This window comes from Poecile atricapillus, chromosome 6 (genome assembly GCF_030490865.1).
Source record: "Poecile atricapillus isolate bPoeAtr1 chromosome 6, bPoeAtr1.hap1, whole genome shotgun sequence".
NCBI lineage: Eukaryota > Metazoa > Chordata > Aves > Passeriformes > Paridae > Poecile > Poecile atricapillus.
This window is the reverse complement of record NC_081254.1, coordinates 32,810,696-32,835,818: the sequence shown is the minus strand read 5'-3', so window position 1 is coordinate 32,835,818 and position 25,123 is coordinate 32,810,696. Positions and strand designations below refer to the sequence as shown.

The 25,123-nt window shown below is 47.4% G+C and overlaps 2 protein-coding genes and 1 long non-coding RNA gene across 3 annotated transcripts in view; 2 read left to right on the top strand and 1 right to left on the bottom strand.

Moving 5' to 3' along the window:
* Positions 1-3,343, top strand: part of EIF3A (eukaryotic translation initiation factor 3 subunit A) — a 28,396-nt gene extending 25,053 nt beyond the window's left edge. Inside the window, exons 20-22 of the mRNA XM_058841129.1 lie at positions 36-210; positions 637-806; positions 2,082-3,343. Coding sequence (XP_058697112.1) covers positions 36-210; positions 637-806; positions 2,082-2,323 — 587 coding nt within the window. The 3' untranslated portion in view covers positions 2,324-3,343. The remainder of the gene's footprint in view (positions 1-35; positions 211-636; positions 807-2,081) is intronic.
* A 6,423-nt stretch (positions 3,344-9,766) lies between these two features.
* On the bottom strand, positions 9,767-10,780 carry NANOS1 (nanos C2HC-type zinc finger 1). The gene has a single exon (XM_058841959.1). It carries the CDS (start codon positions 10,702-10,704, stop codon positions 9,928-9,930), a length of 777 nt encoding a protein of 258 aa, XP_058697942.1. The 5' UTR covers positions 10,705-10,780; the 3' UTR covers positions 9,767-9,927.
* Positions 10,781-13,177: 2,397 nt separating this feature from the next.
* Positions 13,178-25,123, top strand: part of LOC131580444 (uncharacterized) — a 68,353-nt gene continuing 56,407 nt past the window's right edge. The window contains exon 1 of the long non-coding RNA XR_009277873.1: positions 13,178-13,320. This is a non-coding gene — a long non-coding RNA (uncharacterized LOC131580444). The remainder of the gene's footprint in view (positions 13,321-25,123) is intronic.

Sequence of the window (25,123 nt, the reverse complement as noted above, 5' to 3'; positions counted from 1 at the left end):
TCACAAACTCCTTTGACTGTGTTTCTTTCTTACAGGGGGGTGGAGAGAACGAGAGAAGGCTCGTGAGGACAGCTGGGGCCCTCCCCGAGACTCCAGACCTTCAGCAGACCGTGAATGGGATCGAGACAAAGATCGGGATGAAAGTGAGAAGGAGCGGGAATTCGACAGGGAGAGAGATTTTGATCGAGACGATCGTTTCAGGCGTCCCAGGTCTGACTTCTCTGTTTAAGTACTTCTAGAATGTTTCTGCTAAGAAACAAAAGGGCCCTGCTGATGCAGAAATAATGTGGAATTTCTGAGTGAAAAGAACAAGGGTTGATTTGTGAAACTAAGCACTTTAGGACAGCAAATGGATATAGGGGCATTTCGGGGCCTTTTTGGTTTGTTATTTTTAGGATGATGTTATCTGTTTACAGGAGGAATTCCAAGATGCATAAAATGCTTTTAAATTTTTCTTTTAAACCTGTTATCAAGAGAATTCCATTTTAGGCTCCAGAAAAACAAACCCAGTTTTGGAAATATGTTAAATAGCCACCCACTGGGCCTGTAAATATCCATGTTGTGATTTATTACTGCTCCTTTGCATAGCAAAGGTAAAAATCTTAACATTTAGTTTTATGTTTTGCACGGCCAAAGGGATGACGGCGGTTGGAGGAGAGGGCCAGCTGAGGAAACATCGAGCTGGAGAGATTCAAGTCGTCGTGAGGAGTGGGACAGAGGTGGTCGTGACATGAGAGACCGACGTGGTGATGACAGGGAGCCGCCCCTCAGGAGAGGGCCACCCCTCCGATCCGAGCGGGAAGAGCGTAGGTTCCTTTCAGTGTCCCTAAACTCCTACATCCAACACAGAGCCTCCCTCTTCCTGACACTGCTGGGAGGGGGTCACATGGGAATAGGTTATATTTTCAGCCTGGATTTAAACTGCCTTTCCATAAACAAAATAATAAAAAGCACCTTTGGCATAATTGAGAATTCTTCAGGGAATCTTAAATACTTGTAGTTGTGTTCTTTTCCATCTTAGTAGCATTTCCCATCTACAGCAGGAGGATAACATTTCAAATATGCACTTCTTGTAGGATTGTGTTCTGGGTGTATGTAGTCCTTGTGTTTAGTTTATCAAGACAGACTTCCCAGAAAGTAATTTCCTTAAACACATTAAAATGTGATGGAAATATTTCTGAATGAGTGTATCACACTATTAATGGTATTAATTTTGGATATTTATTAATCCTTTGCTATGTTCTAAAAATACAGTAACAGCAAATCCATTTAGCCTGGGGGGATTATCACATCTTCCAGTTGTGGCATTCTTACCTTGAGAATCTCATTTTGTCTCTGCCCCAAATATGGGTGTTTCTGCACTTGGGGAGCAGGCTGGAACAGAGCATGGGATCAAACACAGGAGTGCTGCTGACAGAAAGAGTGTTCTCAGTGTGGAGATTTTTTTTTTAATGTATCAAGAAGTTTTGGGATTTGACTTCTTGACATCTGCCACAGCTTGGTTCAGACACAGCTGGGGTAGAACTCTTGGCATCCCTTTTGGTGGAAATGAGCAGTTTTTCATACAATAAAGGGTGGTGGATGCTGTTACCAGTGGAGTCATGTAATTCAGTATCATTTTACCTCTGGTTCCAGTAGGCTGAAGAGCAATTTCCTGTCTTTTAATAACAGCAAACACCTAAACATTTTCCACAGATGTTTTTAAGTCAGGATTTTTCTGTTTTCAGGGTTCAGTTATTTCTAAGGAGATGCTTTCATGATTTTAATTCTGCTAATACAAGAATATATTTTTGCACCATAAAGCCATGTACATCAATAGAACATTCTTATTGCAGGTACTGTGTTTGAAAGATGACACTGGGCTTGCTCACCACAATCCCAAACCTGAGAAACGGTTTGAGTAGTTCTGCTGTCACTTCCCTATGAAATGAAAACGTGTATTTGGCCCTTGTCATTGTATGCCCTGTTGGCAGGGCTGAGGATCAGTAAATCCCACTGCCAGGGTCGAGGCTGTTTGTTTGAACTCTTGCTGCTGCTGCTGGAACACGACTGAGTTGTTTTTCTTTCTTCCTGCGCCGTAGCGAGCTCGTGGCGACGCGCTGATGACAGGAGGGAAGAGCGCGGGGAGGAACGGGAACCGGTGCGGCGGTCAGCCCCTGCTCCTGCTGCTCCTCCAGCTTCTGCTCCCTCAGCAGCTTCCAAAGAGCGGGAAAGGGATGGGGAAAAGGAGAAAGGATCCTGGAAAACAGAGAAGGAGCGTGAGCCTGTACGCCGCACTAAAAACGAGACAGATGAAGAAGGGTGGACCACCGTACGACGTTAAGTGGGAATCACAGAGTTTAACCAATGTTTTAGCTTTGATTTGATCGAATCCACAGATTATATTTGTGCTTATAAACATTCTGAATTGGAATTCTTTAACCAATGTTTTGAGGTAACATGAAAGCATGAATTACTTACTCATATAGATTGATCATGCACAAAACTCACAGCAGAAGGTTGGAAATTGAATGCCAGTTTTTGAAATTTCAAATGATGCTTATTTCATGGGTCATTTGTTGCTAAAATAAAAAGAAGCAAGCCCAACAGCTGTTTTCAGTACAGCTTCTCTCTCGCACCACAAAACAGGCTGCCCTTTTTATTTTTAGTCTTTCTTAGTTTGGAATGGGATATTATTGTCACAGGACATGCCTTTGAAAACAGCTCTGTTCACACGGTGGAATTATTGAAAAAGCAGAGCTAAAAGAAATTAGCCATAAACTAGAATAGCCCTCTTTTACATAGGTATCTTGGAGGGCAGGCGGTTTCTGAGATATTTTATCACTATCTAAATTCAGTATGTTGTTAAAATTTGAATTGAATACAATAAACATTGTGAATTAGCTACACTGGGATATTTTCTGTAGATTTACTTGAATCCATAATGCCTCTGAGGCCACTTTGCAGTCATTGTTCCAGTAATGTACACACTGCTGCAGTCTACAAATCAAACTTGCAGCATTTACAATTTCAGTGTTTTGGTAAGCATATGGCTATGTACTTTCTGTTGCCAGTATCACAATTGCTTTTTCCATTACTGGATAATTCATGCCTTTCAAGGATTTATAAATATTGTCATATTTAAAATGTGTGGTTTTGGAGAAATTGTTCAACTTTCCCCCCAATTCTTTGTCTTCAGGGTCAATTCTTTCCCTTTCCAAAAGTGATTTGTAGTAATGGCTGTGTTGACTTCAAAGCTGGGGTGCAGTAACAACAAGGAACGATCTGGTCACACTGAAGCCAACACAGAACTTGCTGCTGTGTGTTTCTTCAATGATAAATAAACAACTTAAGGAATTAGCTACTGCAGTGTCTTGATTTTTTTTAGTGAGTCCTGCACCATGTGTTCATGCAGCACAGCTGTTGAACAACTCTTTCCTGTTCTCAGACCTGTTTTGTACCAGCTGAAGAAGGTGAGAACACCTGGGCTAGTTTCTCCCTGAGAAACCTGGTGTGTGAACAGAAGTTGTAATACTCTTCTTGTCCTTTCCCTGTCCTCTTCTGGGTTAGCCAGGGCCAGTAGTTTTCTTGGGAAAAACTTGCTCTCAGAGCCATCTTCTCAGGGCTCGATTTTTGTGTCTTTGGATCCTGTCATGTCATTGCTGGTTGAGTCACAGGATTCCTTCAGAGAAGTAGTGTTTTCCAAGCATAAAATACTGTATTTTTTGTTCTTTATACAGTCCCCAGAAGGATGGAACTAGAGAACAGCAGCTGGATCTGGAGCAGGGGGTGCTGCTGCTCTTCAGCCACCTCCTGCTGTCCTTGCATTCTGTGTCACAGGGTCAGTGCTGTGGGGACCCAGGAACTCGCTTCACTGCTGGCTGTGCAATTCCTGTGTTACTTAGAACCGTGTTTGTCCAGTGTTTGTCCAGTGTGCTTTCTTTTGAAGACCTCTAAGGCTGTGGACTGCACAACTGTTCTGGGAAGCCTCATCCAATGCTTGACTGGCTCCAAACTGAAAAAACAGTGTCACAGAATGGTTTGGCTTGAAGGGGACCTCAAAGGCCATCCAGTCCAACCCTCAGCTGCAATGAGTAGGGACATCTTCAGCTAGATCACATTGCTCAGAGCTTGAATGTTTCCAGGGATAGGGCATCCACCCTTTCTCTGGGCAATCTGTGCCAGTGTTTTCCACCTTCAGTGTTAAAAAAACCTCTTGTATCTAATCTGAATCAACCATCCTTCAGTTTAAAACCATTACCCCTTTTCCTATCACAACAAAATCTGCCAAAAAACCTGTCTCCATCCTTACAGCCTCCCCTTCAAAGGCACAACTAGGGTTCTGTGGAAACTTCTGTTCTCCAGGCTGAAAAACCCCAGCTCTCAGGAAAAGCTCTCTGGTCATTTTTGTGGCCCTCAAAAAGTTTAAACCTCTTTCTTTTAGCTTCTACTCTGTGTCTGCTTGCTGTGTGCTACTGTGGAAAGCTGGAATTTCCCACATAACTTCCTAGCAGGAAATGGGTGGCTGCTCTGAGATCTCCCCTAAACCCCTTCCCTTTTCCAGGCTGAACAAGCCCTGGCCCCTGAACCTTTCCTCCCAGGTGTGTGCTCCAGCCCCATAACATTGTCTTGGCTCTCTGATCAACTCAACTCCAACTTGGCCAAGTCCTTGTATGGGGGGAATGGAGCCCCAAAGATCACACAGGAGAGATGAGCTGGGCTGAGTGGGATTCTTTCCTGCTGGAGGCTGGGGTCCAGGCCCAAACTGTTCAGTGCCAGCTCAGCCTGGCATCTGCTGGCCTTGCTCACCTTTTCCCCTGCCAGGGCCCAGAGGTATTTGAGCCCCCAGCCTTCCTTGGCTGGTCAGGCCCCTGCCCTGCCCCTGCTTGAATTCAGCAGGCTCCTGTCCATCCTGTCCCAGTCCCAGGTGTGGGCTGGAATTCCCACTTGAGTATCTTCCTGTGGCCATCTCCAGGGCCTAGAGGATGTTTCCAGCCCACAGTGCTGAGCCTGGACATCCAGCCAGTTTTTCTGCCCCCTATGTGGGCTGTAACATCCTGAGCTGGGTGCAAGAATATTGTGTGAGACAGTGCTGAAAGCCTTGTTAAAGTTGAGATGAAGAACATCCAGTGCTCCTTCCCTCACCCACAAAGATACTTTATTATAGAAGGCAGGTGAGCCAGACATGGTTTACCCTCAGTAATTCCATTCTGGCTGTTCCCAGTTGTCCTCTGCATGTCCCCAAAAAGATCTTCTGAAGGGACTTCCTCTGATTTTCCCAGGGACTGAAATGATGCCATCTGGCCTGTGCCTTCTCAGATGGTCCTTTCAGCCTTCTATCAACAGCAGGCACAACTTTTGCCTTTCTCCAGGCTTGTAATATGTAAATAGTGATTATCCCTTCAGTTACATAGTTTTAATTGTATCCACACAAAGACACTTTCACACAGGGATGGGTGTTAGTCATCTCTGCACCAGCTAAAGCTGTTTCCCGGTGTGTGCATTTAATTCATATTATTTGAAATTGTGATAATGTTGTAGCGTTACATTCTCGGGGCTGGGCAGCTTGAGAAGAGGCTGGGGAGATGAGAGCTTTGCAGACATGTCAGTGTGTTTATTTTATTGCTTCATCTGTTTAGACACAATACTGACAGTGATCAAAAACCTCTGCTGACCAAATCCAACAGCTCAAACCTCCATCTCCTGCCATCACTAAACATGAGCACAAAATTTGGTTACCTGAAAATGCTGATGAAGCCAAATGAGCTCTTTGTCAATCTTTGCCTTGAGTCATGTTCCGTTAAACAGCTAAAATTTTTAGCGTACCTTAAAAGAATATAAACTGTCACAGGTTGTATTTAGAAGGCAGAACTTAAGGCTGCTGTTGTTTGAGTGGATGCAAATGTTACTGGATTAAACCAAATCTCCAGCAAGGCAGTGTCAGGTATGAAAAATGCTGTTTCTTTCCTGCTCCAGGAGCAGTCCAGACACTGACCCAGCCCACAGGCAGGACTGAGGGCCATCAGGGTTCTCAGCAGAAGGAGGGCATAACTGACATTATATTTAAGCTTTCTTTAGAGTGCTTTACCTATAAAAACTAATAATTTTTTACAAAATCCGTATTTATGAGAACTGGCTGGGTGCAGTGGTGACAGTCCTGACTGGGCACAGCCACAACTGGAGCCCAGGACATGTGGTGACTTTGGTGACCTCAGAGAGGCCACAAGGATGTTGGGGTGGGCTTGTGGGCAGCCAAGAGGCACCTCAGACAGTGAGAGTACTGGAAAGCTTGTCTTGCTGTAAATGAAACATATCTTTGTTGTTTTACTGTCCTTGGGCTGCTGTCATTGGCAGGAACTGCTGTGTGTAAGCAAGTTTTCTTCCTGTGCCTAAAGGGTACTGCTGAATGGTGTCAGCCTACAAAGGGAAGGCATTAGGTCAGTGAAATGCAAGATCCAAAATTTACCTGTTATTCAGGCACTAGTGCCCATCCTGTGGTTTTACTGCAGCACTGTAACAAGTAGGCACTCAAGCAGTTTAACAAAAACACCCAATTCTTCCTTTTTTGCCATGGCAGTACCAGCTGGAGCTGAAATGCTCTACACTTTGTCTGGTCCTCCTCTTTAACATAATGAATGTGTTTAATTACAGTAGGATAGAGATTGTAAAAACTATTCCACTGCATTTTGCTAATCAAAACCTCCCCTGCTGCACTTTAAGCTCTGTTAGACCTTTCTTGGGTAGGAGGCTTTGCTAAACCTCATTCCATTTTTAGTGTATCACTTGTTTTGTCCAGACAACAGGCATTTTCGAATTATACCTTCTTCCCCATGAAACTCTTAGCAACTCATCTCCAGTAAAAATTAATCTGTATATCTGGTGGGTCAAACTGGCAGTGTAAAAAAAGAAAAAAAGACATTTTCTAGCCACTGTGGTTTGGCCCTATGGCATCTACCTGAGGCACTGGTCAGCAGACTGACAGCAACCTGCCCAAATAGAATTTCCACTGAAGATGGGCACAGACTTACCTGACTTCAGCTGAATCAAGTTACCTGTATATCTGAAAGTATTTTCTAATTAGAAGTAGCCTGTTTTTTGCCAAGACTAGCACCAGCTGAGGATGATTATCCACTATTGTGTTCACTCCTTTTGCCACACTATCACTATAGAAAAGATTCCATGACTTACACTCTTTCTCTAGAAGAGTGAAAATAGTATCTCACTTTTCATAGACCTCTTCTGTGGAGCATAATACAGCTCTAACCTGGGCTGCTTTCAGATTAAGCACTTTGCTGTTCCTAGAATTTAAATTACTAATGCAAACGGTTGCCTGTATTTAAGGAGTCAAAGTAGCAACACAAACACTGGCTATTGTAATAACCTTTTCAGAGTGACCAAGAACAAGCATGTTTCTGCTCGCTCAGTGCCACAAGGAGTGTGCTGGTGCACCAGAAATCACAGGAGCTTACTTAAAAAAAAAAACAATCAAAAAATCCTTTAAGGTTTAGTCTTTGTTAGACTAACTTGCAAATCTTTAAAGGGTAAATTGTCCTGTTGAATTATTACATAAAGTAACTGAAGAGCCTTGCTGTCAGGCTGTCTTCTGCTGAATCCTGTCATCTTTCTGCAATAGTCTGAGGTTTGTTGCTTGTTCTTTTTTACCTCCCCACCCCCAACTAGTCTTGAAACTGTTACTCTTCCACTTTACCTGTTAAGCCTTCGATGAGATGCCTAAAGCTGAGTAGCAGAGAGGACAGGCAGCTCTTGGCCTTTCCAGAGCAAGGCTGCAGGTACTTGCAGAGCAGAACCAGCAGCAACAGGCAGCAGCACAGGCTGTGGATACACGTTTTCCTCTTGCACAGGCTCTGCAGAAGGCCAGTGCCATCCAAGACACAGGATCTGCTGTTATCCTGAGGGATTTCCAGGTGTTGCTATAGGGCTGGTACTGCTCAGCAGCTTAATGTAAAGACCAGAGAGGTGGGGCAGGGACATGGCAAACACCTCCAATCCAGCCCGGCCAGTTAACCCTCAGAAAACACCCGAGACAGATTTTCTTTGATCTTTCTTGCTTTTGCGTCCAGTAACAGTCAACTGCATTAAAATGTATATAAGGATCTTCAAACTTCCCACAAGTAGGTAACAAAAGTACAGAAGAAAACTCTTCCCACAGCATCACACTTGAGCTCGATTCTAATGTGTGGTGGACACAGATTAAACCTATGTGGACCAGGAATCACAAAACCAAACACATCTAACTTTAACAGCTTAAAAGAGCCTGTGGTGCACTCCCCAAAGGGCAAGAGACAAAATGGAATGTATTGAGCACAAGGCTGGCACAAGGACAGCTGCAGCCACTGAGTATTGTTTAATGCAAACCCCACTGCATTTGATAATTAGACCTGACACCATCTTTGGAGCCATCTGATGGAGATTTAAGGGAACACTTCCACACAAAAACACTTTCTCCCTCCTAATTGCTGTGGCTGGGAGTCAACAGCAATGATGAATAATGAACCCTGGGTCCTCACCCTCAGCCCATCCCACACGTGTTTTGACTCTATTCTTGACTGTCCTGCTCTCCTGCCCCCTTCTGAGCAGCTTTTCAAAAGGAAACCACACAAGTGTGGATTACTCCTCACTTTCCTAGTTCCCCTTTTCTGTCAGGAACCATCTCCCTTCTCATCCTCCGGGTGATGTCCCAGCAGTTCCTCCACAAGGCTCTCTTCACCTCCCTGCTCTTGTCAGGGCAGCCCCTGTGGACCGAGCATCCCTCCACACCCCAGGTGTTGGTGAAGCCACACAGCAGTGTGACCCTCTGCACTGAAAACTCCAGCACCCATCTTTCTGCTCCAGCATACTCTTAAACTCCAAACTGCTGCTGCTTCTTGTCCTACTTCTGGCTAAAAAAACCCCAAAAACACAAAAAAAACACCCCAAAACAAACAAAAGTAATTTCTCTTGGGGATTAGAAGTGATATAACCCTGGCTGATACTCAGTACCAAGGAACTGCCATCACCCAGAGCGGTCCAGGACTTCAGCCTAACTCTTGTGCTTTGTACAGTCTGTGTAGTGTTAAGGATATTTGTTATCCACATGGGTAGATCTGTTTTACTTGCAAAGAGTTAAAGCCACATTCTCTGAACTCTTGAAAATAAACAACCTCCCTCTCTTCCAATCTGCTACGGTCACAGTCTTCTGCTTTGTCCAGGTCTCTTTCCATCAGGCTTCCCCCATTCTCCACCACAAACACAGCTGCCACAAGGCTTTCTCGATTGCCATTCTTACCGCCTTTCTGTCAGCACAGAGGGCTCCGTTTGCACTCTGGCCCAGAGTCATCACGTTTTCAAACACGCACTCGGATGTTTTCTCCTCTCAGACTTTCCCTAAAGCTGAGTATTCGACACGGGGACCCTCGAAGCCATCGGTGCCCACGAGAGGAACGGTGACCGCACGGATGCTGCGATTTCGGGCAGCAGCTGTTAATTACCGAGGGGACAGGTTCCATCGCGATTTGCTCACCGGTTTTGAACCCGGCAAAGGAAATCGCTCGGATGTTTGCTTTAAGAGCCGAAAGGCGGAGTGTGGTACCCTAATTAAATGCCGTGCTATTAAGTGGCAGCGAAGAGCAGCTCTCCCGGGCGATGCCCCGCCGGCACGGAGCGCTCGGGACGGGCAGAGCCGGGCGGCAGAAGCGGCGGCCACCGGGGACCCCCGCCACCTCCCCGGCCGTGGCTCTAACCCTGGGACCCCCCCGTGCGCACATCCACCCAGTCAGATCTCGCCGTCTCCGTAAAAATCACATATAGATATATTTTTTCTTACAATAAACAAACACAGCGCATCTCCGCCTCGCAGTCCCCGGGCCCGGCGCGGGCTCCGCGCGTTCCAGCGGGGCCGGGGCAGTGTCAGCGTGGGGGGCACGGGGCGAGGCCCGGGGGTCCCGGCCGCTAGCGGCCCTTCCTGCCCAGGGCGGTCCGGGCGTGCCGGAGCTGCCGGGCCGCCGGCACTTTGGACAGGGGACAGTACTTGATGGTGTGGGCATTATCGCCGCTGGCCCCGCAGAGGGGGCAGGTGTAGCGCCTCAGCACCGGGCACAGGACGCGGCCGTCGGGTCCCTTGAGGATGTGCGTGGTGTAGAGGGCCACCGCCTCCTTGTTGTTCCGGCAGAAGACGCAGACCTGCAGCTCGGGCTTGAGCAGGCGGGAGGCGGCCCGCGGGTGCGCCGGCAGCCGCCCCGCCACCACCACACCGCCCCAGGCGTGGGCAGAGCCCTCCCGGCCCGGGTGCTCCCCCGAGCAGTCGAACACCACGGCGGCGGGGCCGCCGCGCCCGGGAAAGGGGCTGAAGTCGGCGAAGCGCTCCTCCAGCAGCCCCTCGCCGTGGTGGTGGTGATGGTGATGCCCGCACAGGTCCAGGTCGTGCAAGTCCAGCGCGCCTTCGAAGTACGGCCCCGCCGCCTCTTCCTCCTCCTCCTCCTCTTCCTCCTCCTCCTCGGCCGGCGGCACGGCGGCCGCCACCACCACCGAGGGGGGCTCGGCGCCGAAGCCCTTGCCGGGCCGGACGGCCTTGGTGATGAGCGTGGCCAGCCCCAGGTAGTCGTTCCAGGAGTTGAAGACGTTCCCGCAGGCGCTGTGGCTCCGGCCGGTGTAGCGGGCGCCCGGCAGGCACTCCACGGGCGGGAGGTGCCGGTGCTGCTCCAGCTTGGTGCCCGGGAATGCCTCCATGGGAGCGGCCCCTCCCTCGAGCGCGGTGCGGGGCAGCGCCGGGCGCACCGTCCGCTCCGGGGCCGCTCCCGCTCCCGCCGCCTCTGCGAGCGCGCGGCCGCGCGGAGCGCCTCAAGTAGGGGGCGGGGGCGCGGCCGCCGAGCTCCCATTGGCTGCCGGCTAAAGCCCCTCGCGCTCATTGGCTGAGCGGCCGCGGGGGCGTGGCTCGGCCGCGGTCGGGGCGCGCTCCGGTCCCGCAGGTGCGGCGGGAGCGGGACCGGGAGCGGGAGCGGGAGCGGGACCGGGAGCGGGAGCGGGACCGGGAGCGGGAGCGGGAGCGGGACCGGGACCGGGACCGGGACCGGGACCGGGACCGGGACCGGGAGCGGGAGCGGGACCGGGACCGGGACCGGGATATGGACCGGGACCGGGACCGGGATATGGACCGGGATCGGGACCGGGATCGGGATAGGGATCGGGACCGGGATCGGGACCGGGACCGGGACCGGGACTGGGATCGGGATCAGGATCAGAATCAGAATCGGGACCGGGATCGGGATCGGGACCGGAATGGGGAGCGGCAGCGGAGCCGCAGGATGATCCGGGAGCAGCCCGTGTGAGCCGGACCGAGAAGGCAGAGGCCCGGCGGGGAGGAGCGGTGCCGCTCCGAGCATCCCGGCACTGGCAGGGAGGAGTGTCCCCCCGCAGCAGAGCGATGCGGGGACACAAGTTTAGTGCTGTACGGGTGGGAAGAGGCTCCAACGAGCTTTGTAAGCTCACGGAGGGCGGAAGGTGCCTTCCCATTTGGGCAAGAGGAGCTGATAATGCAGAGATCCCATTGATTTCCAGCCCCTGGTGAGAGCTGCTGGGCTGAGCAGGGTGGGTGGAGTTCTGTCAGAAGTAAATGTGTCTCCCCTGTGCACGGCCCTGATTTGTCAGTCTAACAGATGCTCCTCTGGCAGGTAGAGCAGCTTTGCAATGTGTTTTGTTTGCATCTGAGATGGGCAGGTTCCATGAGCTCAGGTATCAGGAACACCTCCCCAGGGGCCGCCTCCCGGCACCGCGGGGCTGGATCCGCATGAAGTGCCTGGGAGTGGGTGTTTCATGGGCCGGGGAACAGCGAGCACGGCTGCAGGGAGTAGAGCTGGCTGGAAGCAGTGTTTCAGAGCATGAATTCTCCGGTTGGAAAGTGAGACTCATTCCAGTACTGACAACATCAGCAAAGGAAGTCCTGTTCCGTGCTTGTGGGGGACACGGTTCTGCTCGGGGTGACCACAGGGATATTTCAGTGTTATGGGGTGTCAGGCTCAGCCCAGAGCTCCTCTCTGAGATGCAGTTATGTGACTGTGCAGTTAAAGAGACCTTTGCCCTCTTCAGCAGAGTGTTTCAGGGCCTGACTGGCACTGGAGCCAGCAGGGAATGGCAGAGGTAACAGATGGGTGACAGGGCACAGGGTGATCAGTCAGAGTGGCTGAGCATCACTTCCTGGAGCAATTGTTGTATCTCATCTTCTGTAGACATTTTAAGAGGCAGAGTGAATAATTTCATATCACTGCTGTAGTAGAGCACATAGCTACAGGCAGAGAGGAAAATGGCCCTGTTCCCCTCACTGCCAGTGCAGGGAGTGATGGAGACCCTGGAGTAGCATAAAAAAATATCCTCACTGGGAAAATATTGTGAAGGACAGACACCTGTCACCAGCACTGCTGTAACAGCATCCTCTATTTGACCAGCAGCTCAGCAGGGCTCACATGCCTTGGCAATCCAAATGTTTGAGGTATGTTGCAGGAGTTATTTCATTGCTTTCCTTTCCTTCCAGAAAAAGTTATTCCAGATTTTTGCCCACAGACCTGCATGTTCCAGGTGTTGAGCAAATACTGAACAGCTCCACTCAGGTCCCTGCAGAGCTGTCAGGCATTGTCAGACTTGCACCAACCTCATGCCAGCTGATTGGGGTCACCCAGTCACAGTGCTGGTGCAAGAGCAGGGAATCCCACTGACATTGGAACGAATCAATGTCTTGGTGAAACTCTGCATCTGTTTCAATCAGTAAACAAAATATGTGGTCAAGGAGAACTAATGGACAAGTAGGTGCTTCTAGGAAGGATCGGTGTTTTGGTGTGCTTTGAAATGTTCTTATGAAACACTGAGAACTGCATGAAAAACTACTGCTCTGTCCACAGCTGGGAGTCGGGATTATTTCTGACTATGCCAAAATACCCTTTAGGCAATCCTTGTCAGGACTTGGGCAGTGTAAGACCACAGCTGTCTTGGTGGTGTCTCATGTGAGTTCTTGTGGCAAGGCTGCACAGCAACCCTGGCAAACTCTCATCTGGAGCAGAAGTGACAAATAGCTGTTGGCACTATGAATTCAACACCACGGGCCAAGCTCTGCCCAGCCAAGGGGAAAGTTTTCTGCTCCCTCAGAGCAGTGAGAAACTGTGTCAGAAATTCGAGCTGGTCTGAACACAGGAAGCCATCAGATCTGCTGGGGTCTGAGAAATCTGCTTGGGGGGAACTGGTGTGGGAGCTCCCACTGGCCACAGGAATTTGTAAAGTCCAAGATTACTCCTGGGAATACACTCACACACACCCACACACACAAATGTATGAAATCTGCGGACGTGCCAACTGCAGGTGAGTGAGGCCTTTGTTTGGGGTTGGAGGAAAGATTTCTTTCTATGCATTAAAGCAAAAATGATCTAACGAGTGACTTAACAAGAACGATAGAAGGATTTAAGCACAGAGGGGTTTGAGTGCATGCAGGACAGCTGTCAAGTTTATAGAGGAGATTAGCAGTTCATTTGAGAGATACATTAGGAAAGGCTTACTCTGGGGGGCTGTGAGCTCCCCTGAGGCTGGGGAGGATTTACTGCCTCTAAGTGTTGATGTGTTGTGCACGTTATGAAGCTTGCCATCCCAGCAGCTTTGATATGTTCCAGCTTTTCTTTAAAACCCCTGTGGATTTTAAAGTGGCTTTCATTTAACGTGGGAGATGTTGACAAGCTCCCCCAGGAGGATGGCAAGTTCTCGGAAGGGTCTTTTAAAATATTAGCTTCACCACCACTTCTAGAAGACTTTTTTCCCCCCTCTGGAATATCAAGGAGTGGTTTGTTTCTGACAGCACTAAAAATACATGAGGTGTCTGCTGACACAGGGAAGATATGCCCTGTGCTGCTTGGACTCCCAGCCTAGTGTTCAGGAATCCTGTCTAAAGCTTTTGGCTTAACAGATGATGCTTGTGTTTGGAAAGCTGAAGTTTATGGCACAGAGCAATCCTGTTCAGAAGATTGGAAGCAGCTGGTGGGACTGACATGGGTGAGTTAGGTTTCAGTGGAGGATACAAACACAAGTCTTGGAAGCAGAGCTGCCGCTTGGGGTCTGCCCAGAGGCCCCAGCACTGATGCTGGAGGTGCCTGTGGGAGAAGAGCTTTCTCTGGTGTTTCTCTTCTCAAAAGGGAGGGGTGCACGAGGGCTTGTGCTGGGGCAGGGGAGGAAGCCTCTGCTCCTTGTCAATGGTGTGGGGAAGGTGGGGGATCCCAGGCACGGTGTCTCCCAGACTCCAGGAGAAGGAGGGCCTGAGCTGGCATGACAATGTCGGTAAGAAGGATAAAGAAATCATCCTAACCCCTTTTTACTGGCAAAAAGTTCCCTGGGATGGAGGATTAGGGATGTGAAAGCCAGCTGCAAAACATGACTTTGGTTTTGGGAACCTCTCTTTGGAGGTGTGCTTTTGCTTTTGTTGTGTGGAAGCAGCTGATCCTTCAAGGTGGAAATCTGACTGTGAAGGAGGCACTGGTGGTTTCACCTTCTCCTGATCTGTGCTGAGCCCAGGGGGCTATTTCAGCATAACCAAACACATCAGGGGTTTCTTTAACAGAGTACCAAACTTCTTCAGGGTGTAGAGCACAACTTTCTCTGCACTGGGGGCAGGAGTGACTGTCCAGACCACTTATTTTAGAGTTACATGACAGTCCTCAGGTAACTGCAGCAAATGTTTACCCAGGCAAACAGAGCTGATATAAAAATATGATGCATTTTTAGCTGTCTCTCAATTTGATTCAGCCACTGAAAGTGCAGAACAGCACGCAGCATTAGCCAGCTCTGTAAGAACCGCTGCTCCACCTTGTAGCATGCAGGCAACTGGAAAGAGCTGAGAGCAGAAAATAAAAGGTTCTTCCAAGAATACACTATTGTCATCAACTGAGTAATGTGCTCATCACAGCAGAAAGTTATATGGGCAACCTAAACATGGCTCTGCTTGAGTGTCAAGTGCTTGAATTTCCAGCAAAATGCCATCACTTCCCCTATTTTGTTTTATCTTCAGCAATGGCACCTTGAAGCAAGAGCAGCTGAAGCTGAGCTTTGAGCAGAGCCCAGACTGCGACGTGACAGCATCAGCCTGGCTGTGGCTGTGGCTGTAGAAGGGCTCAGGGTGGGGTGTGGGGGCTGGAGGGGACAGCTGAGCCCTCTCCAGGGCTGACAGCAAGCAGGAGGAGAAGAGACTTCATGCTCTGGGGGCTGACGGTGCAGAGAGAAGAGAAACTGAATTTCTTCTCCCCCCAAAAAAGTTTGTCAGCTGAAGGAGACAAAGTGCTTCCTGGACACAGACTTTTAAAAATCTTCAGAGCACTGCTGAAGGTGTTGGAAATAGTAGCTGTAAAAAAAAAATAAAAATCCATTACAAGGCTATTTTTACAATCAGAAATGTATCTAATCTAGTTATCGGGGCTGATAAACAGCCGACACTATCAGCTCTTCCATCATCTCTTGCAAATGCATGGAATTTAAAGGAGAATGCAAAGGTCATAGACAACCAGCCAGGGTTTAGACTTGCCCATCCAAACTACTGCAGAGCACAAATAAAGCCAAGAGCCAAATGATTATCAACAGAACCATATTTGTCCTGAGGATATATTGACTTATGGAGAGGGATGTCAAAGTGGCATTGAAATTAATTTGTACTGTTTATGAGAAAATCAAATGGCTTTTATGAAAAGTGAAAGGTAGATTTGGTTGCTTTTCTTTGTGTTTATGCATTTTATTAATGTATCAGGGAAATGTAATAAATGCTATAAGCACTTCAGTTCCTAAATGTCAGATGTGATTTCCTTTTACAGGAAATCAGACTCATGTTGAAATGAAGAACCAGGTTCTTCTGCAACAATCCTGTGAGTGTGAAATGGCATGGGCAGTGTGTTAATTTTACAATTTTGTATGAATTAAATCAGGTCTATATTACTGAATATCTCGGGATATCCCTGGAAGTGTCCAAGGTCAGGCTGCATGAAGCTCTGAGCAACCTGCTCTGGTGCAAAGTGTCCCTGCCTGTGGCAGGAGGGTTGGAATGAGATTTAAAGTCCCAGCCCAAGCCATTCTGTGATTCTGTGACCTCCAGCTCAAGTATTTGGGGAGCAGGAGCTCTCTGATCCGAGCTGAGCTGCTCAGCTGTGGCCAGTGCTCTGCTGGCACCACCCTGTGAGCTGGTGTGTGCATTTGGAAATGCTGAGGTTAAAATCCCAGCCTGCTGGACTCCTCTGCAGCCAGGGGTTCATCTTTGGAGCTTATTGTGGCTGGCAGGTCGCTCTCATGTGCCTCTGTCAGAGTCTGCCCCAGCAGCTGTCCGGGTTTGTGCCTCTTGGGGGTGTTTTGGAGGTTTCACACATCGAATTTTGGAGTGTCAGTTGGCATCGCCTGCAGGTAATGTCATTTCACTCTTTCCTTTAACTCCAGGTAATAATAAATGAAACCCCAGTCCAGCAAACAGTAAGTATGTGCTTATCATGGCAGGCCTTGCCACAGTACCTGCAGTTTTCTCAAAGTCAGCAGTTTTTGTTAGATTTCAGGAGACCACGGAGCTCTTAAGGCACAGAAAGATGTCCTGGTGACTCACAGTGCAGATTAAATTCCTCTTTAATATCAGTGATGAAACTCCTTACTTAGAGGGGCTGGCCAAGGGTTTGTGCACAGATTTCATCTCCTGCTGCCCCTGCTCTCTTGTCTCCTGTGCAGGATCATGGAAGTGGAAGGCCAAGTCAGTGCATTTGGAAAAAATCAGAGGTTTCTGGATTCACTGAAAAGAGTATTTCAAATAAAATTTTGGCTAGACACTCTACATTCCTTTATGTATTCCTCCTCTCCAAAAATCACTGCTCCAGGATATCCTTGAGAGATCTCAATGCTTGCATGAAGATTTATTGCTTTTAGTTTCCGAATCAGTTCTGAACTGAATTAGCAAATGCTAGTGCATATTTCTAATAGCAACAAGAATTCCAGCAGAATTTCTGAGGTCTGTCTGGCTGATTAAATCCAGTAAAGTCTCCTGCTAAGCTCCTTGGCAGAGCCAGCCAAATTCAAGGACTTTTAGACAATCACAAATTCAGTTCTGAAGATTTTTTATTGTGTGAAATTTTACCAAGCAGAAGAAATTTATATGTATTAGTTGCAATGATCCGTATAAATGTCATGCACACATGCTAGACAGTAGATAAGTTCCTGATATATTAATTTCACATGGTGAGGATAATAGCATTTCTCCTGACAACTCAATTAAATTTGTAAAAATTTCCTAGCAAAAAACAGTCGTTGCATTTTCTGTCAAGCTGATAAGCACAATTTAGCTGAAAGAGAAAAGCAATCCAAAAAATCAGCCTTGCACTTGGAAATTGCTGTGAAAATTCACACTTGTTTTCTGTTTTGCTATTTGGTAAAAGGAGTAACCAGAGGGGCCTTCATTGTCCTGCCTGCTTGGTGGTGCTGGCTTTCTTAATCTGAAACTGAAATTGTCTCTATTGGGAAGAAGAGCGATGTCCAAGAAAATAAACAACTGAAGGATACAGCAGTCATTAAAACACCAATAAATAATTTTTAATTAGTTGAAATGTTTTACATTTCTGATACATTCTGGGAGCTGTTGTCTTCTCAGAAGTCACAGCCTGGATCCCCATGGACACCCCTGGGATTGGGTGCTCCCAGTGAGTGTCAGTGGATTGCAGCTTTGGCATTTCACATCCTCAGAGAGCCTGTGGTAAGTTCCTAAATTCTTGCACTCCTGTTTTCTCACAAATCCCATTCAGAATCTGACCTGAGAACATGACTTCATTTGTGTTTTCAGTGAAAACTATTTTGCTCAAACCTTTGGGTGCTTTTGAATTACCTTTTTTTTTTTTTTTTTACCTCCTGAAGGGATAACCCACTAATTATACATGAAAATTGTTCCTCAAAGATCCATCTTAATAATATAATTGTAGTAGCAAAGCAACTGGTGTGATTATGTGCATCATTGCACTTTTCAGCCATTAACCAGCTTTTCTTGGTTAATGAAGTTAGCAAAACCTAGAATGTGCTTTGCTGGAATATATCCAGTGCAATCTCATTATCACCTACAACCCTCTATAATTGGGGCGATAATGTGCAGAGCATTATATGGCTGATAAGTGCAATGGGATTAAAAGAGGGCCAAGTTCTGCTCCCAGGCACACGTGACAGAGCTTGGGGTTTTGGGGAGTGTTTGTGGAGGGCCTGCAGCCCCAGGTGGAGTTTTGGGGGTGCGTTGGGAGCAGGAGGAGCTGCACTTGGAAGGAGTCCAGCGGCAAAAATGATGAGAGCTCAGGAAAGGGAGAAAGAATTGGTGCTGTCGAGTCAGGAGGAGACTTTAGTGAGGCATAAAAATGGTCTTAAACGCCTTCAAAAGAGGGGAATAATCTGTTCTCCGTGATCCTGTTGGATAGGACACAGAGGAGAGGATTTACACACAGCGAGGGCAGTGGACATTGGATATTGGGGAAATGCAGGGTGGATAAGGGAGGGCTGGCTGGAATTGCTTGGAGCAGGGTGTGTCAGAGGATTCTCTGCTGCTGCTGGGCACCAGGAGGAGGGGAGTGAGCAGGTGGATTGTGTGCTGGCCCCTGGCTTCAGGCAGCGAGGAGGGAGCAGCAGTGTCACTACGGTGCTGTTTTATGGCTCAAGGTGCAGGTGACTCCTGGCACAGAGATGGGATCTACTTGGTGCTTGCACAAGCACAGAGCAGATCTGCCAGGAGGATCTGTGATCAGAATTATGCTCTCAGCTGTTACACACTTGGAATTACTGTCAGGACTGCTGGTGGAAGGGAGAGAAGGCTGTGAATGTGAAAAAAGGGAAGCATTAGTGTTTGCTGCCTTGGATAATACAGGTCACAAGGCTGGTTCTGTTTGTGCTTGTTTGAATTTCAACATGTCTTTTCAGGAAAAAAGCATTCAAATGTTATTAAAAAGCCCTGTAATGAAGAGTCATCCTGTCTGCTTCAGCTCTGGCTTTGGTAATAAATTCATTATTTACACTGGTAAATATGTGCCTTGTGTTTCCAGTCAGGACTTGCCTGTTTTCAGTGTCAAGGTTTTCCTGTGCTAATTGAGGACCCTGATCTCAACATTTAATTCTCCTTGTGAGCTCTGAGTCTTTAACCAAGTCATCCCCTAAACTCCTCTCTTCACAAGCTAAATAGATCAAGCTCCTGCAGCTGTAAATGCTGGTTTTCCATCCTTCATTTTCCTTTCTGAGCTCTCTGCAGCTTGTCAGCTTCCTTTATGAATTGTGGGCTCTAAATTTAACGTGACCCTCCAGTGGGAATTGCACCAGTAATACCAGGAGCACAGGAAGATTTGCATCCTTTGCTGCAGTACAACCCTTAGATGTTGTGTACAACTGAAGAGGAGCATAAAAATAGGTTCAGACCAAGGTTCCTCTAGCTCAGTATTTTGTTCCTGACACTAGGCTGTAGTGGATGGATTCTGAAGGGTGGTATTTCCCTGCACAGCCTCCCCTTATCTTTTAAAAAATAAAGATACAATCTGAAATTCCATGCAAAGCCTTTGGAATTCTTATGTCTTCGGTGTCCAAATGGCCTGTTAGGCCTGTAGCTTCCCAACATTTGTATCATGGGCTGCCCTAGGAGTTAAACTGCAAAGCAGAAGATTTGTGTCTTTGCTAAGTGTCTGGGAAAGGATATTTTTAAATCCCAGCAGGGCCCTGGGGAGGCAGGGCAGAGGGAAGGACAGCGTGTCCCTGCCCCGTGGGGACAGTGCTCGGCAGCAGCCAGGCTCACCCAGGGCTGCCCTGCTGGCTGTGCCCAGGGCTGGCACCCCAGGGAGGAGAGGGAGCAACCCCTGGGCTCTGCCAAAGGTCTGAGATCCAGCAGATCCAGGGAAGGAGCTCAATGTCCTCACCAGGGGAGCCCTGCCTCTGTCTGTAAGCTCAGCTGAGGAGCCACCACCATCCCAAACCTGTCTGAGCATCTCTGAGCCCCAGAACAAAGCCCTGCCTCCTCCGTGTTCCCCATGGAGCTGCAGAATTCCATCCCACCCCACTCAGGTGCCTGGGACTCCCTTGCCTCTCCACAGCCAGGTCCTTGGCAGTGAGAAATCCTCTCCCCCAGTTACCGCTCTGCTGTGTCATCTGCAGCTTTATTAGAGGATGATTTCATGTTTTCTTCCAGGAAGGATGTTACCCAGCTGAGAATAGATCACCATGGAGCTTCTTGGAAACTCCTGGGTGAGGATTCCTTGTTTACAGTCACACTTGGAGCTCTCTCAGCCGGTTTCCAGGTCCTGCCCCGTGCACCAGCTCAGTTCTGTGCTGCTCCTCAGTCTGTAAGGTTGAGTGCAGCATTTTGTGGCAGTGTCAGGACATGTGTGAACACACTTCAGCACCCTGCAGTGAACAGGCACCGAGCCAGCTCACACACAGGCTCGCTGTGGACACAATCACAGAAAGGTTTGGGTTGGGAGGGACCTTAGGGCTCATCCCATTCCACCCCCCAGCCATGGGCAGGGACACCTCCCACTATCCCAGGTTGCTCCAAGCCCTGTCCAACCTGGCCTTGGACACTTCAATTTCCAACCTGGCCTTGGACACTTCAAGTTTAGGCACTCTTGTCTTACTACAGCCCTTGGGCAGCTGGAGAAAGGAAAAAGTGGTTATTTTAGTCCATTCCAGTAGCAGACTAACTAAAGTAAGGTATAATTCAGTGTCATGGAATTTTGTTTATGAAACTTCCACAGGAAAAACAAGGTTTCCAAAGACAGAGCCAGCTTTAGAGGGAGAAATGGATATGTTTGCATTTCAAACCGTTGCTGGAATGCAGATTGCCAAGGACATACTTGCTAGTGGTGGAAGAGAGTGGTGATGAGGAAATTTTACTGCTGGGGAAGGAGATCAGAAAAGGCATTGCTTTAAGGACCTGAGAGTAAGAGCAGAGGTGAGGACATTGAGAATGTAGAGATGAGACACAAAGAAAAACTAATTTTGAAATATTTAAATCCCATTTTCTAAATAGGGAGAACAATTGATGGTATAGGCCACTTAGAAGATACAAAGGTACAAGCACAAATGTAAATGCAGATCCTGACCCTTTAAAAAGACAAACTCTTTATATCCTGTTTCCACTGAAATTAATGAAAAGACTCCTGCTAGTTTTATTCTTATTTATTCGTTTCTAATAATGGTTTTATTGAGGTGATTGAGACACAAAGAGCCATAGTGAGAACATATTCCACTTTTTTCACTCAGGCAAAAAGAGCAGCTGACAAAAGCAAAAATATCTATTCATAAGTATGTTCAATTGTGAGAACATTCCTCTACCATTCAAATTTCTGGAGGGTTCATCTTTGGTTTCCTCAGCAGTTTTTTCCTGGTACCAAATTATTGTAGCTTTCTGGATGAACATGAGTGCTCTTCCCTTTTGAAGTAAATAGAATACAAATAAACACCATCATGTCTTAAACTAATGGACAACTTTTCTCTAAGTTTAACACCCAGAGGTTATAAAAATCGAAAGTGCACGCTACTGAAAAGCAACTGATTTTGGAACTGATTTTATATAAGGTTACAAATAGCAATGATAATAAAAAAATGACCAGTGCTGGGATTTGGCTGGATTTTTCTTTAAATTAATGATGCTCCTGAGAGCCTAGATATGTATTAACTTGTGTATTGGAAGCAAAATGCACCCTTTGAAAAGTGTACTTGTAAGCTTTTACTGAAATGGAAGTGTTTCAAATACATGGAATTTATCAGTATTTGAGCAACAGCTTTAAAATCTTATGGTTAGCTCAAAATGCTCCTTAGTGCTGTTTCAGCAACTGTAGCCATCAGAGCTATAAAGCTCGAGTTGTCTTGGCCTTGTTGTAATAAAACATCTAAACCCTCTCATTTTATCATTTCTGATTTCTTTTCCCCAGAAATCATGAGAAATTTTTTTAAATGTCGCTGTTTTATTTTGACGCGTGCCAGGTTTCACCCATCTCTAGATATGTTTTGCTGCCGCTCATGAGAGCCTCACAACATAAATCCATCCGTGCAGAGTCCAGATGGTTTCATTTAAGCATTTGTTTTGGTTGTGGCTGTGGTGTGGAGAAATGCTGCTGTGATGGCAGTCCCTTAAAAGGGGGAACAGGAACAAGAGAGGGCTTCATTCATCTGCAGATGAAGGGAGAGGTGAAATCCTTCCCACGACAGGGTTGCTTCTTATTAATGGAGTTTTAAAAATTGCCAGAATTCCTTCTTTTTAAGGCAGCAGACAGAGCTGCTGTGTTGTTTTTCCGCAATGTCTCAAAACACCACAACACCGGAATTCGGAGATGTTCAACATGTTTTGAAATAAGAGTGGTATATGGGGGTCAAAGTTACTATGAAATGAAACAAGTAGAAATAAAGAGAATTGTTCCTGAATTCTGGGACTTAAACAAACGTGGTCATGGTGTCTTTGACTTACCCTGAATGAGTTTTGCCAGAGACACCATGCTAATATTTTAATGTGTAAATCCATAACCCATGCTGGACTGTCAGGGTGGTGGTGCTGGTTTTTGTTCTGTTTTTTACTGCCTCACTCCATCCCCCTCCTCTCCCCATTTCCTTTCAGATTTGTACCAGGCAAAACACAACCATGCTTTCAGCATAAAAAGTAAGATTTTTTTTTAAACAGGACAGAGATGTTTAAATCTAAATGTTTACACCTATTCCTGGTAACTCTGTGGTGTGGCAAGCAGCACTCAAATCTTTGGGATTTTATTAAATGCTGCCTGAAATGCTGTCTGAGGGCAGGCTTGATACTTCTTGCTCACTGGATGCAGGCAGCTGCACCTCCTTGAAGGAGGTTTTTTTTGTAAAATATTCTTCATAATGAGAAAAAAGATCATGGGTTGGATTTTAAAGATGCTTCAATACAGCACTTTTTCATGTCATTGATTTTTATGTTTTTGCAAAGCAGCTTTTAGGTTTGGAGCACTTTGGCAGCACTGGCTGTGACTGTGGCAGTGGCCAAGTTCTGCCCTTCTCCCTTCCCATGGCTCTTAGCAATGCAAAGCCCTGCTTTTTTATGTAACCATAATATTTGTGTTCTGTGGCTGCAAAAGGAAAGGAAAAAAAAAAAAAAGCTGGGCTCATCCCAGGACGGTGGGAGTCCTGGAGTGATTTAGGAAAAAAAAAGGAAAATTAAAAAAGAAGTGTGAAATATGAAAATCTGGGTTGGCTTTTACTCCCTCTGTGGAAAGCCAGGAGATAATGTGTATAAACAGGGAGGAGAGAGATGTAGCAATAAGCCAGAAAAACCCCACCAGTATGGAGCAATTTAAAGCAGATAGGACAATATTTCTGAATCAGAATGATGGGAGAACAGCAAAATCTTTTCCACAGATGTTACATTGGTACTCTGTGACATCAGCTGTGGAGCTGTGTGATCTGGGCAGAGCTGGCTTTACATGGGTTTCACTGACACAGACACAGTCTGCACATGGGCTGGGGGGCAGCTTGGCTGTTTTCTAGTTAGCCACTCACTTTCTCTTGTTTCTTTGTGACTTTCACCTGCAAAAGCAGATAGAAAATGTAATTTCGCTGTTTCTTTCAGAAGCGAATTAGAGAAGGGTGGTGCAGGCTGTTGGGAATGTCCAGGAGATTGAGCAGGGCCTGGCATTCCTCATTCCTGGACTGGAGGGGTTTGGCACTGCCTCCACCTGCCAGGGTCTGAGGAAATCCCTCTTACTGCAGGGACTGCCTTCAGCCTCTGGGCAATGCAGCACCTTCAGGCCTAGCTGCAACATCTGTAGGCATAAGTATTCAAATCCTGAACTAAAAATGGGAAAAAAGACACTTTTCCTGCCATGTTGGTGTCTGAGTTCCCCATTGTCTTTATTTCCTCCTTAGTGACAAAGGTGGGGGAAGCTCAGGAGCAAGCTGCCCTCTGCCCAGCCAGCAGTGTGGTACCTGAAGGTGGGAGTGAGTGAGTGAGTGAGGGAAAACCTGTCCCTTGGTGCCCTGTGTGGGCACAAAATGCTTATTGACACCCAGCCATGTAGCAGCTGCTGTGCTGGCTGGTTTCTCCCTCCTGGTGAGGTAGGATGGCAGAGAGGAGGGAAGCAGTGAAGCCACATTTGCTGCAGGTGTTGCTCAGAGATCCAAAAGACCACTGAGATCCAGCTATTCCACGCAGGCTTTCAAAGCCAACACTGCAGGGCTTGCTCCAATTTTAGTCTTTACATTTTACAAGCATTGCTGTGGCATTCATCCCACTAATGCCTGAACCTGCTGCATCCTCCTGTGAGAAAGGGCATTTTTATCTCGTTATTGTGGTGGGGTGCTCCTGAGGTAGAACATGGTTATAGAATTTGTTCATAATCACCTGCTAGGGCTGTGAAAGAGCCAAGAATAGGTTTGTTTCCCCATAGTGGGCCTTAATCATGAAAAAAAAAAAGAAAAGATCCTTCCACTCCAGTGAAGCGGGTCACGTCGGGGAGCTGCTTTTGCACCCGTGTGCATTAGTCCTGCAGTTCAGAGACCTCCCTCATTAAAGAGTCACATGCTGCAGCCTGAACGCCAGGCCAGCCTTCCAGCCGTGTGTTTTCAGGCTGGAAAGGCAAATGCTGGCATGGAAAAACTCAGCTTTCATTAGGAACTGTCTGAAATCAGCTAATCTCGTTTGAGCGCGCACAGGAACGGCGATGCTGTAAACAGCGGGCTTTGGTGCTGCGGTTTGCCCGGGGATGCGGCCACAGCAGAGACTGTCCTGGCTCTGCTGGATCCCACTGGCTGGGAAAATATTTTAGCAAAGCCAAGGGAGAGCTGAAACTGTGGAGCACAGATACTGACAGCAAGTAAATAACAATGTCCTTTGGAAAGAGTAAATGAATAAAACACACGAGCCCTTTGGCGTCCTCAGGGAGCTCTGCGGTCTCCAGGTAGAAGGAGTTCAGGTGTCACTGCCAGAGCTGGGGGGGCTGGGATAAGTGATGAGCTGGTCTGGCAATATTTCTTCTCACATTACTAAACACCTTTCATTAGCAAGGAACAATGTGTGTTTTCCCTCTCTGGTGACCTTTGCTGGCGCGTCTTCCCCGTGTGCTTCACTTTCTTCTGACTCCCTTTCCAAGGCCAGCTCTGCTTTTCCACTGCTTTGGGAATTGTGCCC

Coding starts and splice junctions, on each gene's coding strand:
- NANOS1 (XM_058841959.1), bottom strand. CDS start 10,704: ATGGAGGCATTCCCGGGCACCAAGCTGGAGCAGCACCGGCACCTCCCG.